General features: G+C 41.9%; 1 protein-coding gene across 6 annotated transcripts in view; it reads right to left on the bottom strand.

Moving 5' to 3' along the window:
* The window catches only part of LOC110448824 (tyrosine-protein phosphatase non-receptor type 12-like), a 55,459-nt gene that overhangs the window by 18,533 nt on the left and 17,197 nt on the right, over positions 1 to 19,729 (bottom strand). For 4 of the 6 annotated variants that reach the window (XR_002462781.1, XR_002462782.1, XR_002462783.1 and 1 more), the window contains exons 10-15: positions 13,660 to 13,681; positions 7,705 to 8,886; positions 5,882 to 5,907; positions 4,879 to 4,987; positions 4,562 to 4,608; positions 4,122 to 4,145 (exon numbers count right to left, since the gene is read on the bottom strand). Coding sequence is in view for 2 of the 6 variants with exons in the window: in XM_021495270.1 (XP_021350945.1) it covers positions 4,122 to 4,145; positions 4,562 to 4,608; positions 4,879 to 4,987; positions 5,882 to 5,907; positions 7,705 to 8,886; positions 13,660 to 13,681 (1,410 nt within the window). In the remaining 4 variants the exon portion in view is untranslated. The remainder of the gene's footprint in view (positions 1 to 4,121; positions 4,146 to 4,561; positions 4,609 to 4,878; positions 4,988 to 5,881; positions 5,908 to 7,704; positions 8,887 to 13,659; positions 13,682 to 19,729) is intronic. The other 2 variants (XR_002462784.1, XM_021495272.1) reach the window with 1 other exon arrangement.

The following is a 19,729-nucleotide window of genomic DNA, read 5'->3' as shown; positions in this document are numbered from 1 at the left end:
CCTAAAATTTCATAATGAACTATTCCAATCTCTGAACTGGAAGAGTTCAAATGTGTCTTCAAGGGTGAATGAGTTAAAGCAAATCCTAGCGTTTATACCAGAGGATACCAAGCTTCCTCAGTGAATACTATGGCTAGGCTATACAAATGCAGCAAAGTTTTACATAGCCAGCATATCCATGTGTATATACTACCAGTGTAAGCCAACGTATACCAGGACAGCAAGGTTTTACATAGCCAGCATATCCATGAGTAAATACTACAAGTGTAAGCTAACGTATACCAGGACAGCAAGGTTTTACATAAGCCTTGGATGTTCCAAAATCTAGCCAGTGCTCACAGTAAAATACGTGACAAACAACTCCAGATAAATACCCATGAAACCAATCCAAGGTCAGTCACAAACCTCCAATCCCCCAATAGCTACACATTAAACCTCCAATCCCCCAATAGCTATACTCATTAACCCTCCAATCCCCCAATACCTACTCATTAAACCTCCACTCCCCCAATAGCTACACACATTAAACCTCCACCCCCCCAACACCTACACATTAAACCTCCACACCCCCAATACCTACACATTAAACCTCCACTCCCCCACATCCTACCCATTCAACTCCCAATCCCCCAAAACCTACACCTTAAACCTCCAATCCCCCAACACCTACACATTAAACCTCCAATCCCCCAATAGCTACTCATTAAACCTCCAATCCCCCAATAGCTACACATTAAACAGTCACAAACCTCCAATCCCCCAATAGCTATACATTAAACTTCCTATCCCCCAATAGCTACACATTAAACTTCCAATCCCCCAATAGCTACACATTAAACAACCAATCACCCAATAGTTATACTCAATAAACCTCCAATTCCCCAATAGCTATACTAATTAAACCTTCAATCCCCCAATAGCTATACTCATTAAACCTACATTCCCCTAATAGATACTCATTAAACCTCCATTCCCCTAAAAGCTACACATTAAACCTCCAATCCCCCAATAGCTTCACATTAAACCTCCAATTCCCCAAAAGTTATACTCAGTAAACCTCCAATCCCCCATTAATTACTCATTAAACTTCCAACCCCACAATAGCTACTTATTAAACCTCCAATCCACCAATAGCTACACATTAAACCTCCAATCCCCCATTAGCTATACTCATTAAACCTCCAATTTCCCAATAGCTATACTCATTAAACCTCCAATCTCCCATCAACTACACATTAAACATCCAATCCCCCAATAGCTACACATTAAACCTCCAATCCCCAAATAGCTACAAATTAAACCTCAAATCTCCTAATAGCTACACAATTATATAAACCTCCAATCCCACAATAGCTACTCATTAAACCTCTAATCCCCCAATAGCTATACTCATTAAACCTCCAACCCCCCATTAACTACACATTAAACCTCCAATCCCACAATAGCTACACATTAAACCTCCAATCCTACAATAGCTACACATTAAACCTCCAATCCTACAATAGCTACTCATTAAACCTCCAATCCCCCAATAGCTATACTCATTAAACCTCCAATCCCCCAATAGCTACACATTAAACCTCCAATACCCCAATAGCTACACAATAAACCTCCAATCCCCCAATAGCTACACATTAAACCTCCAACCCTACAATAGCTACTCATTAAACCTCCAATCCCCCAATAGCTATACTCATTAAACCTCCAACCCCCCATTAACTACACATTAAACCTCCAATCCCACAATAGCTACACATTAAACCTCCAATCCTACAATAGCTACACATTAAACCTCAAATCCTACAATAGCTACTCATTAAACCTCCAATCCCCAAATAGCTATACTCATTAAACCTCCAATCCCCCAATAGCTATACTCATTAAACCTCCAATCCCCCAATAGCTAAACAATAAACCTCCAATCCCCCAATAGCTACACAATAAACCTCCAATCCCTCAATAGCTACAAATTAAACCTCCAATCCTGTAATAGCTACACATTAATTCTCCAATCTCCCAATAGCTACACATTAAACCTCCAATCCCCCAATAGCTACACAATAAACATCCAATCCCACATTAGCTACACAATAAACCTCCAATCCTCCAATAGCTACAAATTAAACCTCCAATCCTGTAATAGCTACACATCAAACCTCCAATCCCCAAATAGCTACACATTAAACCTCCAATCCCCAAATAGCTACTCATTAAACCTCAAATCCCCCAATAGCTACACAATAAACCTTCAATCCCCCAATAGCTACTCATTAAACCTCAAATCCCCCAATAGCTACCCATTAAACCTCCAATCCCCAAATAGCTACACATTAAACATCCAATCCCACAATAGCTAATTATTAAAACTCCAATCCCCCAATAGCTAAACAATAAACCTCCAATCCCCCAATAGCTACACATTAATCCTCCTACCCCCCAATAGCTCCACAATAAACAGTCACAAACTTCCAATCCCCCAATAGCTATACTCATTAAATCTCCAATCCCTCAAAAGCTACACATTAAACCTCCAATACCCCAATAGCTACACAATAAACGTTCAATCCCCCAATAGCTACTCTATAAACATCTGATCCCCCAATAGCTACTCATTAAACCTCAAAACCCCCAATAGCTACACAATAAAACTCCAATCCCTCAATAGCTACACATTAAACCTCTAATCCCCCAATAGCTACACGTTAAACCTCCAACCCTACAATAGCTACTCATTAAACCTCCAATCCCCCAATAGCTATACTCATTAAATCTCCAATCCCTCAATAGCTACACATTAAACCTCCAATCCCACAATAGCTACACATTAAACCTCCAATCCCCCAATAGCTACTCAATAAACATCTGATCCCCCAATAGCTACACATTAAACCTCCAATCCCCCATTAACCACACATTAAACCTCCAATCCCCCAATAGCTACACATTAAACCTCCAACCCTACAATAGCTACCCATTAAACCTCCAATCCCCCAATAGCTATACTCATTAAACCTCCAATCCCTCAATAGCTACAAATTAAACCTCCAATCCCACAATAGCTACACATTAAACCTCCAATCCCCCAATAGCTACACAATAAACCTCCAATCCCACAATAGCTACACAATAAACCTCCAATCCTCCAATAGCTACAAATTAAACCTCCAATCCTGTAATATCTACACATTAAACCTCCAATCCCCAAATAACTACACATTAAACCTCCAATCCCCCAATAGCTACTCATTAAACCTCTGATCCCCCAATAACTACACAATAAACCTTCAAGCTCCCATTATCTACTCAATAAACATCTGATCCCCCAATAGCTACACATTAAACCTCCAATCCCCCCAATAGCTACACAATAAACTGTCACAAACTTCCAATTCCCCAATAGCTACACATTAAACCTCCAATCCCCAAATAGCTACACATTAAACCTCCAATCACCCCATAGCTACTCAATAAACATCCGATCCCCCAATAGCTACTCAATAAACATCTGATCCCCCAATAGCTACTCAATAAACATCTATTCCCCCAATAGCTACTCAATAAACATCTGATCCCCCAATAGCTACACATTAAACCTCCAATCCCCCAATAGCTACACATTAAACCTCCAATCCCCCAATAGCTACACAATAAACAGTCACAAACTTCCAATCCCCCAATAGCTATACATTAAACCTCTAATCCCCCAATAGCTATACTCATTAAACCTCAAATCCCCCAATAGCTACACATTAAACCTCTAACCCCCATTAGCTACACATTAAACGGTCATTTCTGTTCACTTTACTTCTATATATAAGAAATTTTAAATGAGACAGTTTAGGTGGAGTAATAATTACAAGGTCAAAACATTATAATGAACTCCTGTATGAAGTGTTTCAATAACAAGTTCATGCATCAAAGACTGGTTTTATACTTGTGTTGTGGTTATACACATGTATGACCAATAGGAATAGGAAAATGGAGTTCTTGCGACAAGGACAGAATGTTCAGAATGTTTACTACAGAACAGCTGTGCTTGATATGAAAATACAATACTGCTATAACTAGAAGCCATGGAACATTCAAAAGAGACAAGGCGTAAACAAAAAGATAATCCTCACCATTTTGTTTAATGTGTCAAATTGCTAAAGTCACGTAATCAAATATTTAAATTAATATTGTATTACATGTATTTCAAAACATAACTTCAGTATCAAGTTTACAGGTTAAGGAGGATTTCAGTAACAAACTTTACAGGTGTGAGACTCATCAAGTGTATTTCATACTTGGATACTTTATGATACATGATATCTGAGATATCTAAGCTGTCCATATTGTAACAACGTTTAATTTGAAGTACAAAACATGTACATATATACTTATCACTATGTATCACAGCCTCTATATATCTTAATCTGACACTTACAAGAATATATAACATGCAGCCGACCTTAACCAAACATAAAATGTTATCTCTCAGGTGACACACTAAACACTCCTGTAAGTGTAAACTTTAGATTAATGTTCATTGTTACAGGTGTGTAAGTAGATATATACATACCTTGGTGATCAAACCTTTGAATCGATTCTGTTCAGTAAGAGATGCACCTGCAGATCGTACAAAATATTAAATAGATCATAAAATAACAAATATTCATCATTAAGAAATAAAATATTTTGAACTGTTTCCTACGAGGTGGTAAATCAAACTAATCACTTATAAAGGAGATATATAAGTGCTATCACAAGCAGAAATAAGGTTAAATAACGAATATTCAAATCAGGCATATTTCTTCAAATCTTTAATCTTTGCATTAAGAAGATGTCCTTCATCTTGCATTATAATTTTACATTGAAAGAATGCCAGATTTTACCTACCCTTATTGAGTGTTGCATTGCTAGTATCTGTATGAACCGGACCTCTCGGTGGGGGTTCTTGTGGGGGATCAAGGTAGCGTCGATTTGGAACCTCTGGTGGGGCAGCATCCTTTGAGCAATCATATATATATATATTTTTATAACTTGTTTCAAATGCATGTACTTGTATATGAATATATATCCTCAAACCACCAGGCTAGGACTAAAAGTAACCTTTATTGAGTATTACACCATACAATCTTGATAATGCTATTTTTAATGAAAGTGTAAATTATAATTTTCTTAAAGTTGGAATTAATCATAAACTTGGGAGAAAACTGCTTAAACGTATTTTGGATGGTAGTAGAATTTTGGTACATATATATGTTTACTCCTAGTACCATGAAATATAGACAAACCTGAGTTATGTGACATTCAACATTGTAGTATATATATTCTTTGAGACTTAGACATTACAATGTATTATATAACAAGAGGCCCATTGGGCCTTAACGGTCACCTGAGTCCTACAGTATTATTTTTTGTTGTTGAAATATGAAGTGGAGATAATGATGTCAATCATCCCTACCAAAATTTTAGTAAAAAAAAAAAGTTAAGTATAACTTTAAGTTAAGTTTGTCAGGACCATGAGTTGATCATTCCTACCAAATTTCAAGGAAATTGTCCCAGTAGAATTTGACTTTAAGCTAGAAATAGTTTTTTAAAATGGCAGCTTTGACAGCCGTATTGGATTTCTGATTGACCCCAAAAATAACAACACTTTGTCAAGAACATAAGTTGATCATTCCGACAAAGTTTCAGCTAAAGCTCAGGTGACCTAAAAAGTTGAATGCTTTAACTACCAGTCATTGGGTTACTCTAAGCCCGAAAAATATCTGTGGCTGCTTCATCGTCTATCTATAAGGGAGATAACTCCAAGTAGAACACCTCTTAGCCATTAGAACTGGTACAGCGGTGCCTTTTACCTTAAACACTGTAGTGTATACATACAGTTTATACTTACAGGAGATGAAGGATTCACCGCTACATCTGTAAAAACCATAAATACCCGGTAACAAATTACTTAAAAATATATAAAGTCATTTAATATCTCTAGATCTATGTTGAACAAGTTCTGAAATAGTTTCTGCGAGACAGCATCTGATCCAGCAACATACCGCCTCCATTAGTTCTTTATTCAAGTGTGTTATAACTTACCCAGCACCTAGATTAACTCAGTAATACACAGTGCCAGAAAAACTGATCTGCCAAGTTTGAAAACAAGACTACATACCTTGTTGTAATATATAGCAGATATATACTGTTACAGCATATATAACTTGACTTGAATTCTCAGTTTTCGAAATTCTGAATAGAATATTCAAATCAAACACATGTTACAATTGCTTCAATTCAAAACAAAGATTTCTGATTCAAACGTATTTGAAAATCCTCTAATTATAATATTGGTACTGGACCACCAGGCTATACTTACAGGAGCAGTACTGGACCACCAGGCTTTACCTACAGAAGTAGTACTGGACCACCAGGTTATACTTACAGAAGTAGTACTGGACCACCAGGCTATACTTACAGGAGTAGTACTGGACCACCACGCTAAACTTACAGGAGCAGTACTGGACCACCAGGCTATACTTACAGGAGTAGTACTGGACTACCAGGCTATACTTACAGGAGTAGTACTGGACCACCAGGCTATACATACAGAAGTAGTACTGGACCACCAGGCTATACTTACAGGAGTAGTACTGGACCACCAGGCTATACTTACAGGAGTAGTACTGGACCACCAGGCTATACTTACAGGAGTAGTACTGGACCACCAGGCTATACTTACAGGAGTAGTACTGGACCACCAGGCTATACTTACAGGAGTAGTACTGGACCACCAGGCTATACTTACAGGAGTAGTACTGGACCACCAGGCTATACTTACAGGAGTAGTACTGGACCACCAGGCTATACTTACAGGAGTAGTACTGGACCACCAGGCTATACTTACAGGAGTAGTACTGGACCACCAGGCTATACTTACAGGAGTAGTACTGGACCACCAGGCTATACTTACAGGAGTAGTACTGGACCACCAGGCTATACTTACAGGAGTAGTACTGGACCACCAGGCTATACTTACAGGAGTAGTACTGGACCACCAGGCTATACTTACAGGAGTAGTACTGGACCACCAGGCTATACTTACAGGAGTAGTACTGGACCACCAGGCTATACTTACAGGAGTAGTACTGGACCACCAGGCTATACTTACAGGAGTAGTACTGGACCACCAGGCTATACTTACAGGAGCAGTACTGGACCACCAGGCTATACTTACAGAAGTAGAACTGGACCACCAGGCTTTACTTACAGGAGTAGTACTGGACTACCAGGCTATACTTACAGGAGTAGTACTGGACCACCAGGCTATACTTACAGGAGTAGTACTGGACCACCAGGCTATACTTACAGGAGCAGTACTGGACCACCAGGCTATACTTACAGAAGTAGAACTGGACCACCAGGCTTTACTTACAGGAGTAGTACTGGACCACCAGGCTATACTTACAGGAGTAGTACTGGACCACCAGGCTATACTTACAGGAGTAGTACTGGACCACCAGGCTATACTTACAGGATTAGTACTGGACCACCAGGCTATACTTACAGGATTAGTACTGGACCACCAGGCTATACTTAAGGAGTAGTACTGGACTACCAGGCTATACTTACAGGATAAGTACTGGACTACCAGGCTATACTTACAGGATTAGTACTGGACTACCAGGCTATACTTACAGGATATGTACTGGACTACCAGGCTATACTTACAGGAGTACAGGCTGTCATCAACATTAGCAGGCTGTCCTATCACCACATCAGAGTAAGATCCATCCCCGCCCAGAATATGACCTTTAAAAGCGATTTCAGTTGGACGACTAACTTGCGAGTATACATCCTGTTGTGGGGCTTGAGTAGGTTTTGATTGACGTTTACTTGACCTCTTGATGGAGGAAGAAGACTCTTTATTATTTCTCTGAACCTCTGAATAAACGTCTCCTCCTGTACTAGGTCCACTGGGTTTCTCATCTCTTGAGTTAGTTGCTACTGAGAACAAGTTGTTGTTTGTTTCTGTAGCCGTTTTATTACTTGGCGCAGATGTCATTGCCCCGCCCACTGTGATTTTTGTAACATGTTTGCCATTGCTTGCTGGGGCTTTTGCCCCTGTTGAAGGTACATGTGTTTGTTTGACACTTGGAATAGTTTGGGTCTGTAAGACGGATTCCTTTGGAAATTTAGTTGCCAGTGGTGGGGTGCTGACTGACTTTGGCTTTTGCTTCGATGGTGCGGGAGACCAAGAAGGTCCAGAGGGTGCGGAAGTTGGTCCAGATTGTAGACCAGAGGAACCTGGTTTAGAAGGTTCATCACTTGCCACAGAATAAAAAGAGGTACCAGAGGTATCTGTTTCCACAGGACTGTCTGATTTTTTCCCTGTTATCACAGAGCCTTCTGCCTGTTTCCCTGTAAATATCGGGCCAGTTTGCTGTTTTTTAACAGGAGATAAAGGGGGGGTCATTTTCTTTATTATCTGTGGGGAAAATTTACTGCCCTGGGGTGGTGTAGATTTTGATATATTAGAGCTTTCCTCTTCTTTTACCACTACTAAATCCATATTCTCATACGAAGTAGCAGCCACGCCCACATTCTGGTACTTATGTTTCACATCTGGCTTCTTGTCCTCATTAAGATTGCCTGTCAAGCTAATGTCCTTTGAAGGTACTCCTGGTTTATCTGCGGGAGGGGCAGGTTTGGTTGTTGATGGAAGTGGAGGTTTTGGTGAAGGAGTTTGAACTATGGGCTGTAAAATATCGCCAGGTATCTCCTCCTCATTAGTTGTATACATGTTAACAGTGTCCATCAAGCTGTCATGTAAAACTTTGACTGCTGATGAATAAATATCTTCTTCGTCATCTCTGGTCGTAGAAGAATCGCTCACAGAATCGGTAACCATGTCTGTAACATGAAAACCTTATACATAAATTACACATAGAAACTAATTACACATAGAAACTAACTACACACAGAAACTAATTACACACAGAAACTTATTACACACAGAAACTAGAGAAACCAAAGCATTTATAGAAACAAATAACCAAATTACACACAGAAACTAATTACACACAGAAACTAATTACACACAGAAACTAGAGAAACCAAAGCATTTATAAAAACAAATAAATAAATTACACACAGAAACTAATTATTATTACACATAGAAAATAATTACACATAGAAACTAATTACACACAGAAACTTATTACACACAGAAACTAATTACACACAGAAACTTATTACACACAGAAACTAATTACACACAGAAACTAGAGAAACAAAAGCATTTATGGAAACAAATTAAATAAATTACACACAGAAAATAATTACACACAGAAACTAATTACACATAGAAACTAATTACACACAGAAACTTATTACACATAGAAACTAATTACACACAGAAACTTATTACACATAGAAACTAATTACACACAGAAACTTATTACACACAGAAACTAGAGAAACCAAAGCATTTATAGAAACAATTTAAATAAATTACACACAGAAATTAGAACAAGAGGCCCAGAGGGCCTGTATCGCTCACCTGAATATGTTTAAAATCAGCATGTAAACTAAGTGAAATACAATACTTGTCATGTCATCAATGGATAAGAATTTGAAAATATTGGTAAATGTTCCCTTTGGGGCCCCGCCCTAGCCCCTGGGGATGGGGCAGGAATCCTAATTTTACAAAGTAAAACTCTCATTTACCCAAGATGATTCTGACTAAGTTTGAGCAATTTTCTGCTGAAAATGGATAAAATATATACCGAAAAGTGTTATTTCCCTATATAAACTATATTAAACGTTAACCCCTCCCCAAGGGAGAACGGATAGCTCGGGGTCCTGATATTTTCAATTTAAATAAAGCCCCTGATGATCTTTCTTTCCACGTAAAGAAAATCACTGTAGTACCTCTGAGTCTGGAGAAGAAGATTTTTGAAATATTGATTAATTTTCCCTTTGGGGCCCCGCCCTGGCCCCAGGGGTTGGGGTAGGAATCCCAATTTTACAATTTTGAAGCCTCATCTACCAAGGATGATTCTGACCAAGTTTGAAAAAAATCCATCCACTGGTTCTTGAGAAGAAGTTGAAAATGTAAAAGTTTACGCACGACGCACGACGGACAACGGACAACGGACGACGGACGACGACGGACGAAAAGCGATTGGAATAGGTCACTTGAGCAAAGCTCAGGTGACCTAAAAAGGCCACTGAACACGCAGTGCATTTTCTCCATGCTTACTTAAGAAAAAGAATCTAGACGATGCCTTCGAAAGCTACAATGCTGAACTGTTGTATTCAAACCTGGCTAAATTTTACACGGAGGCTCGCGTACAAAAATCAGAACCTTTGGTTTTGTTTTGTTTTATTTTATTGTTGGAGCATATAACAAAACAGTTATGGGCTTTTGTGCTGGTAAATATGATGTGATATGAACCTGAAAGAGTGATATTGACCTCGGTTTCGCCTCAGTCAATATCACTTTTTCAGGTTCATATCACATCATATTCACCAGCACAAAAGTCCATAATTGTATAATGAGTCCCTTTTGCCTAAGGATGCTTCAGAATAAATAAGGATAATATCCCTTAATCCCTATGGTAGAAGAAGGATTATAAAGGTTTTACCTATATTTCCCCTATTGGGCCCCGCCCTTCAGCCCCCAGGGGGGCCAGACCCACTGTTTATACAAAATTGGTTCTCCTTTAACCAAGGATGCTTTTGAAATATTAAAAAAAAAAATCAAATATTGACCAAATCCTTACATTCCTACAGAGGAAGAATTTTAAAGAATAATTTGCTATGTTTCCCCTATTGGGGCCCCGCCCCTCAGCCCCCAGGGGGGCCAGACCCACTGTTTATACAAAATTGGTTCCCCTTTACCCATGGATGCTCCACACCAAATATGGACCAATTCCTGTCATTCCTATAGAAGATGGATTGTAAAGAATAATTTGCTATGTCTCCCCTATTGGGCCCAGCCCCTCAGGCCCCTGGGGGTCACACCCACGGTTTATACAAAATTGGTTCCCCTTCACACAAGGTTGCTTCAGACCAGATATGGAATAAATCCTTTCATTCCTACAGAAAAAGAAGGATCTTAAAGAATTTGCTATATTTCCTCTATTGGACCCCGCCCCTCAGCCCCCAGGGGGGCCAGACCCACGATTTATACAAAATTGGTTTCCCTTTGCCCAATGATGCTTCTGACCAAATGTGGAACAAATCCTGTCATTCCTATAGAAGAAGAAGGATTGTAAAGAATAATTTGCTATGTTTCCCCTGTTGGGCCCAGCCCCTCAGGCCCCTGGGGGGCCACACCCACGGTTTATACAAAATTGGTTCCCCTTCACACAAGGTTGCTTCAGACCAAATATGGAATAAATCCTTTCATTCCTACAGAAAAAGAAGGATGGATCTCAAAGAATTTGCTATATTTCCCCTATTGGGCCCGCCCCTCAGCCCCCAGGGGGGGCACACCCACGATTCATACAAAATTGGTTTCCCTTTGCCCAATGATGCTTCTGACCAAATGTGGAACAAATCCTGTCATTCCTACAGAAGAAGAAGGATTTTAAAGAATAATTTGATATGTTTCCCCTATTGGACCCCGCCCCTCAGGCCTCTGCAGGGACCAGACCCACAGTTTATACAAAATTGGTTTCCCTTCACCCAAGGATGCTTCAGACCAAATATGGAACAAATCCTTTCATTCCTACAGAATGAGAAGGATTTTAGAGAATTTGCTTTATTTCCCCTATTGGGCCCCGCCCCTCAGTTCCCAGGGGGCCCACACCCACCGTTTATACAAAATTGGTTCCCCTTTACCCAAGGATGCTCCACACTAAATATGGACCAACTCCTTTTATTCCTACGGAAGAAAAAGGATTTTAAACAAGAGGCCCAGGGGCCTTAATAGCTCACCTGGTATTTTATTTTTCAATTTAAAACCTGCTGAGTACCATTCAGGTTTATCAAAGGAGTACAAGTAACAAAGTTGCATCTTCCATTTATAAATATTCAATTCCCTTTGCCCAAAGATTCTCTAAAACAAGTTTGGTTAGGTTAAAATCCCTTCAACGGTACAGAAGGAGAAGGATCTTTAATGTTTTCCTCTATTTCCCCTAATGGGCCCCACTAATCTGCCCCAAAGAAGGGGAATCCACACACCTCAGTTTAAACAAAATTGATTCTTTTCTCCCTAAGCATGCTTCAGACTGCATTTGGTTTAAATCCCTTCACTTGTATAGTAGGAGAAAAAAAATCCTCTATTTCCCCTATTGGGCCCCGCTCCTATGCCGCCAGAAGGGCCACACCCTCCGTTTATACAAACTTGAGTCTCCTTTGTCCAAAGATGCTCTAGGACAAATTTGGTCAAAATCCTTCTATTGGTTGAGAAGAAGAAGATTTTTAAAGATTTACCTATTTTCCCCCTATTTGGCCCCGCCCCTCTGCCCCCAGGGGGGTTATACCCTCCGTTTATACAAAACTGAGAACCCTTTGGCCAATGATGCTCCTGACCAAATTTGGTCAAAATCCTCTGAGCCATTCAGGACAAGTAGCATTTTAAAGGAAAAAGTTGACGGACGCCGGACGCCGGACGACGGATGCTGCACCATGGAATAAGCTCACTTGGCCCTTCGGGCCAGGTGAGCTAAAAATAATTTGCTATGTTTTCCCTATTTGGCCCCGCCCCTCAGGCCCCTGGGGGGCCACACCAATGGTTTATACAAGATTGGTTCCCCTTCTCCCAAGGATGCTTTAGACCAAATATGGAACAAATATGGAACAGATCCTTTCATTTCCACAGGAATAGAAGGATTTGAAAGAATTTGTTATATTTCCCCTGTTTGACCCCGCCCCTCAGCCCCCAGGGGGGCCAGAGCTACGGTTTATACAAAACTGGTTCCCCTTCACCCAAGAATGCTACAGACAAAATATGGAACAAATCCTTTCATTTCCACAGGAATAGAAGGATTTGAAAGAATTTGTTATATTTCCCCTGTTTGGCCCCGCCCTCAGCCCCCAGGGGGGCCAGAGCTACGGTTTATACAAAACTGGTTCCCCTTCACCCAAGAATGCGACAGACCAAATATGGAACAAATCCTTTCATTCCTACAGAAGAAGAAGGATTTTAAAGAATTTGCTATATTTCCCCAATTGGGCCCCACCCCTCAGGCCCCAGGGGGGCCAGACCCACCATTTATACAACATTTGTTCCCTTTCCCCCAAGGATGCTTTTGACCAAATTTGGTCAAAATCTGCTCAGTCGGTCATGACAAGTAGCGTTTTAAAGGAAAAGTTGACGGACGGACGACGGAAGCTGCGGTATGGCATAAGCTCACCAGGGTCCTTCGGACCAGGTGAGCTAAAATATAAGCAAATTCTTTAAGATCCTTCTTTTCTGTAGGAATGAAAGGATTTATTCCATATCTGGTCTGAAGCAACCTTGTGTGAAGGGGAACAAATTTTGTATAAACCGTGGGTGTGACCCCCAGGGGCCTGAGGGGCTGGGCCCAATAGGGGAGACATAGCAAATATATCAATATATCACCATAAACAATAGGTATATCAATAGTTTTAACAGCAGCAAGAAAAAGGTATTTAAACTGATTATTAAGACAGAAACGTTTTTCATGCTAATTAAATCTGTTGAAAACTTACGTAGGCTATCCAGGGCATCTTGCTGAAAGAGAATAAACAAGTACTGAATTTTGCAATACATTTCAACGTTTTTAAAATTAAACAAGTTACAGACAGTAGGGTTATGGTATTTGAACAAGACTTCGGGGATAATGGAACTAGAGACACCGGGGACATAGAGAACAGATTGGTGATAATGGAATTAGAGACACAGGGGACATAGAGAACAGATGGGTTTGGTGATAATGGAACTAAACACACAGGGGGCCTAGAGAACAGATGGGTTTCGGGGATAAAGGAACTAGAGACACAGGGGGCATAGAGAACAGAAGGGTTTCGGTGATAATGGAACTAGAGACACAGGGGGCCTAGAGAACAGATGGGTTTCGGGGATAATGGAACTAGAGACACAGGGGGCCTAGAGAACAGATGGGTTTGGTGATAATGGAACTAAACACACAGCTGACATAGAGAACAGATGAGTTTGGTGATAATGGAACTAAACACACAGGGGACATAGAGAACAGATGTGTTCGGGGATAATGGAACTAAACACACAGGGGACATAGAGCACAGATGGGTTCGGGGATAATGGAACTAAACACACAGGTGACATAGAGAACAGATGGGTTCGGGGATAATGGAACTAGAGACATAGGTGACATAGAGAACAGATGGGTTCAGGGATAATAGAGCTAGAGACACAGGGGACATAGAGAACAGAGGGGTTCAGGGATAATGGAACTAGAGACACAATAGAGAACAGATGGGTTCAGGGATAATAGAACTAGAGACACAGCTAGAGACACAGGGGACATAGAGAACAGATGGGTTTGGGGATAATGGAGCTAGAGACATAGGGGACATAGAGAACAGAGGGGTTTCGGGGATAATGGAACTAGAGACACAGGGGGCATAGAGAACAGATGGGTTTGGTGATAATGGAACTAAACACACAGTGGACATAGAGAACAGAGGGGTTTCGGGGATAATGGAGCTAGAGACATAGGGGACATAGAGAACAGATGGGTTTCGGGGATAATGGACCTAGAGACACAGGGGACATAGAGAACAGATGGGTTCAGGGATAATAGAGCTAGAGACACAGGGGACATAGAGAACAGAGGGGTTCGGGGATAATGGAACTAGAGACACAAGGGACATAGAGAACAGATGGGTTCGGGGATAATGGAACTAGGGACATAGGGGACATAGAGAACAGAAGGGATCGGGGATAATGGAACAAGAAACACAGGGGACATAGAGAACAGATGGGTTCGGGGATAATGGAACTAACCACATAGGATGGGTTTCGGGGATAATGGAACTAGAGACACAGGGAACATAGAGAACAGAGGGGTTTGGTGATAATGGAACTAAACACACAGCTGAATTAGAGATCAGATGGGTTTGGTGATAATGGAACTAAACACACAGCTGAATTAGAGATCAGATGGGTTTGGTGATAATGGAACTAAACACACAGCTGAATTAGAGATCAGATGGGTTTGGTGATAATGGAACTAAACACACAGCTGACATAGAGAACAGAAGGGATCGGGGATAATGGAACAAGAAACACAGGGGACATAGAGAACAGATGGGTTCGGGGATAATGGAACTAACCACATAGGATGGGTTTCGGGGATAATGGAACTAGAGACACAGGGAACATAGAGAACAGAGGGGTTTGGTGATAATGGAGCTAGAGACACAGGGGACATAGAGAACAGATGGGTTCAGGGATAATGGAACTAAACACATAGGGGACATAGAGAACAGATGGGTTCGGGGATAAACACACAGGGGGCCTAGAGAACAGATGGGTTTCGGGGATAATGGAGCTAGAGACATAGGGGACATACAGAACAGATGAGTTTGGTGATAATGGAACTAAACACACAGGGGACATAGAGAACAGATGTGTTCGGGGATAATGGAACTAAACACACAGGGGACATAGAGCACAGATGGGTTCGGGGATAATGGAACTAAACACACAGGTGACATAGAGAACAGATGGGTTCGGGGATAATGGAACTAGAGACATAGGTGACATAGAGAACAGATGGGTTCAGGGATAATAGAACTAGAGACACAGGGGACATAGAGAACGGAGGGGTTCAGGGATAATGGAACTAGAGACACAATAGAGAACAGATGGGTTCAGGGATAATAGAACTAGAGACACAGGGGACATAGAGAACGGAGGGGTTCAGGGATAATGGAACTAGAGACACAGGGGACATTGAGAACAGATGGGTTTGGTGATAATGGAACTAAACACACAGGGGGCCTAGAGAACAGATGGGTTTCGGGGATAATGGAGCTAGAGACATAGGGGACATAGAGAACAGATGGGTTCAGGGATAATGGAACTAAACACATAGGGGACATAGAGAACAGGTGGGTTCGGGGATAATGGAACTAAACACACAGGGGACAAAGAGAACAGATGGGTTCGGGGATAATGGAACTAGAGACACAGGGGGCCTAGAGAACAGATGGGTTTGGTGATAATGGAACTAAACACACAGGGGACATAGAGAACAGATGTGTTCGGGGATAATGGAACTAGAGACATAGGGGACATAGAGAACAGATGGGTTCAGGGATAATAGAACTAGAGACACAGGGGACATAGAGAACAGAGGGGTTCAGGGATAATGGAACTAGAGACACAGGGGACATAGAGAACAGATGGGTTTGGTGATAATGGAACTAAACACACAGTGGACATGGAGAACAGATGGGTTTGGTGATTATGGAACAAGAGACACAGGGGACATAGATAACAGATGGGTTCAGGGATAATGGAACTAAACACACAGGGGACAAAGAGAACAGATGGGTTTCGGGGATAATGGAACTAGAGACATTGGGGACATAGAGAACAGAGGGGTTTGGTGATAATGGAGCTAGAGACACAGGGGACATAGAGAACAGATGGGTTTCGGGGATAATGGAACTTAACACACAGGGGACATAGAGAACAGATGGGGTTGGGGATAATGTAACTAGAGACACAGGGGACATAGAGAACAGATCGGTTCGGGGATAATGGAACTAAACACACAGGGGACATAGAGAACAGAAGGGTTCCGGGATAATGGAACTAGAGACACCGGGGACATAGAGAACAGATGGGTTTCGGGGATAATGGAACTAGAGACACAAGAGACATAGAGAACAGAGGGGTTTGGGGATAATGGAGCTAGAGACATAGGGGACATACAGAACAGATGAGTTTGGTGATAATGGAACTCAACACACAGGGGACATAGAGAACAGAAGGGTTCCGGGATAATGGAACTAGAGACACCGGGGACATAGAGAACAGATGGGTTTGGGGATAATGGAGCTAGAGACATAGGGGACATACAGAACAGATGAGTTTGGTGATAATGGAACTCAACACACAGGGGACATAGAGAACAGAAGGGTTCCGGGATAATGGAACTAGAGATACAGGGGACATAGAGAACAGAAGGGTTCCGGGATAATGGACTAGAGACACAGGGGACATAGAGAACAGAAGGGTTCCGGGATAATGGAACTAGAGATACAGGGGACATAGAGAACAGAAGGGTTCCGGGATAATGGAACTAGAGATACAGGGGACATAGAGAACAGAAGGGTTTCGGGGATAATGGAGCTGGAGACACAGGGGACATAGAGAACAGAAGGGTTTCGGGGATAGTGGAGCTAGAGACACTGGGGACATAGAGAACAGAAGGGATTGGGGATAATGGAACTAGAGACACAAGAGACATAGAGAACAGAGGGGTTCAGGGATAATGGAACTAGAGACACAAGAGACATAGAGAACAGAGGGGTTTCGGGGATAATGGAGCTAGAGACATAGGGGACATACAGAACAGATGAGTTTGGTGATAATGGAACTCAACACACAGGGGACATAGAGAACAGAAGGGATCGGGGATAATGGACCTAGAGCCACAGGGGACATAGAGAACAGATGGGATTGGGGATAATGGAACTAGAAACACAGGGGACATAGAGAACAGATGGACAGAAGGGATCGGGGATAATGGAACTAGAGACACAGGGGACATAGAGAACAGAAGGGATCGGGGATAATGGAACTAGGGACACAGGAGACATAGAGAGCAGATGAGTTTTGTGATAATGGAACTAAACACACAGGGGACATAGAGAACAGATGGGTTTCGGGGATAATGGAACTTAACACACAGGGGACATAGAGAGCAGATGGGTTTGGGGGACAATGGAGCTAGAGACACAGGGGACATAGAGAACGGATGGGTTCGGGGATAATGGAACTAGAGACATAGGGGACATAGAGAGCAGATGGGTTTGGGGGATAATGGAGCTAGAGACACAGGGGACATAGAGAATAGATGGGTTCTGGGATAATGGAACTAAACACACAGGGGACATAGAGAACAGAGGGGTTTGGGGATAATGGAACTAGAGACATAGGGGATTTAGAGAACAGATGGGTTTGGTGATAATGGAACTAGAGACACAGGGGACATAGAGAACAGAAGGGATCGGGGATAATGAAACTAGAGACACAAGGGACATAGAGAACAGAGGGGTTCGTGGATAACGGAACTAGAGACATAGGGGACATAGAAAACAGATGGGTTCGGGGATAATGGAACAAGAGACACAGGGGACATAGAGAACAGAAGGGATCGGGGATAATGAAACTAGAGACACAAAGGACATAGAGAACAGAGGGGTTCAGGGATAATGGAACTAGAGACACAGGGGACATAGAGAACAGAAGGGATCGGGGATAATGAAACTAGAGACACAAAGGACATAGCGGGGATAATGGAACTAAACACATAGGGGACATAGATAACAGATGGGTTCGGGGATAATGGAACTAAACACACAGGGGACATAGAGAACAGATGGGTTTCGGGGATAATGGAGCTAGAGACACAGGGGACATAGAGAACAGATGGTTTTGGGGATAATGGAACTAGAGACATAGGGGACATAGCATAGAGAACAGATGGGTTTGGGGATAATGGAACTAGGGACATAGGGACAAAGAGAACAGATGGGTTTGGGGATAATGGAACTAGGGACATAGGGACATAGAGAACAGATGGGTTTGGGGATAATGGAACTAGGGACATAGGGACAAAGAGAACAGATGGGTTTGGGGATAATGGAACTAGGGACATAGGGACAAAGAGAACAGATGGGTTTGGGGATAATGGAACTAGGGACATAGGGACAAAGAGAACAGATGGGTTTGGGGATAATGGAACTAGGGACATAGGGACAAAGAGAACAGATGGGTTTGGGGATAATGGAACTAGGGACATAGGGACAAAGAGAACAGATGGGTTTGGGGATAATGGAACTAGGGACATAGGGACAAAGAGAACAGATGGGTTTGGGGATAATGGAACTAGGGACATAGGGACAAAGAGAACAGATGGGTTTGGGGATAATGGAACTAGAGACACAGGGAACATAGAGAACAGAAGGGATCGGGGATAATGAAACTAGAGACACAAAGGACATAGAGAACAGAGGGGTTCAGGGATAATGGAACTAGAGACATAGGGGACATAGCATAGAGAACAGATGGGTTTGGGGATAATGGAACTAGGGACATAGGGACAAAGAGAACAGATGGGTTTGGGGATAATGGAACTAGAGACACAGGGAACATAGAGAACAGAAGGGATCGGGGATAATGAAACTAGAGACACAAGGGACATAGAGAACAGAGGGGTTCGGGGATAATGGAACTAGAGACATTGGGGACATAGAGAACAGAGGGGTTCGGGGATAATGGAACTAGAGACATTGGGGACATAGAGAACAGAGGGGTTCGGGGATAATGGAACTAGAGACACTGGGGACATAGAGAACAGATGGGTTCGGGGATGATGGAACTAAACACACAGGGGACATAGAGAACAGATGGGTTTCGGGATAATGCAACTAGAGACACAGGGGACATAGAGAACAGATGGGTTTGGTGATAACGGAACTAGAGACACAGGGGACATAGAGAACAGATGGGTTTGGGGATAATGGAACTAGGGACATAGGGGACATAGAGAACAGATGGGTT

The sequence above is a fragment of the Mizuhopecten yessoensis genome, unplaced genomic scaffold (assembly GCF_002113885.1).
Source record: "Mizuhopecten yessoensis strain PY_sf001 unplaced genomic scaffold, ASM211388v2 scaffold4359, whole genome shotgun sequence".
NCBI classification, from domain to species: Eukaryota; Metazoa; Mollusca; class Bivalvia; order Pectinida; family Pectinidae; genus Mizuhopecten; species Mizuhopecten yessoensis.
Note: the sequence above shows the minus strand (reverse complement) of the source record. Positions and strands in the feature narration are given on the sequence as shown.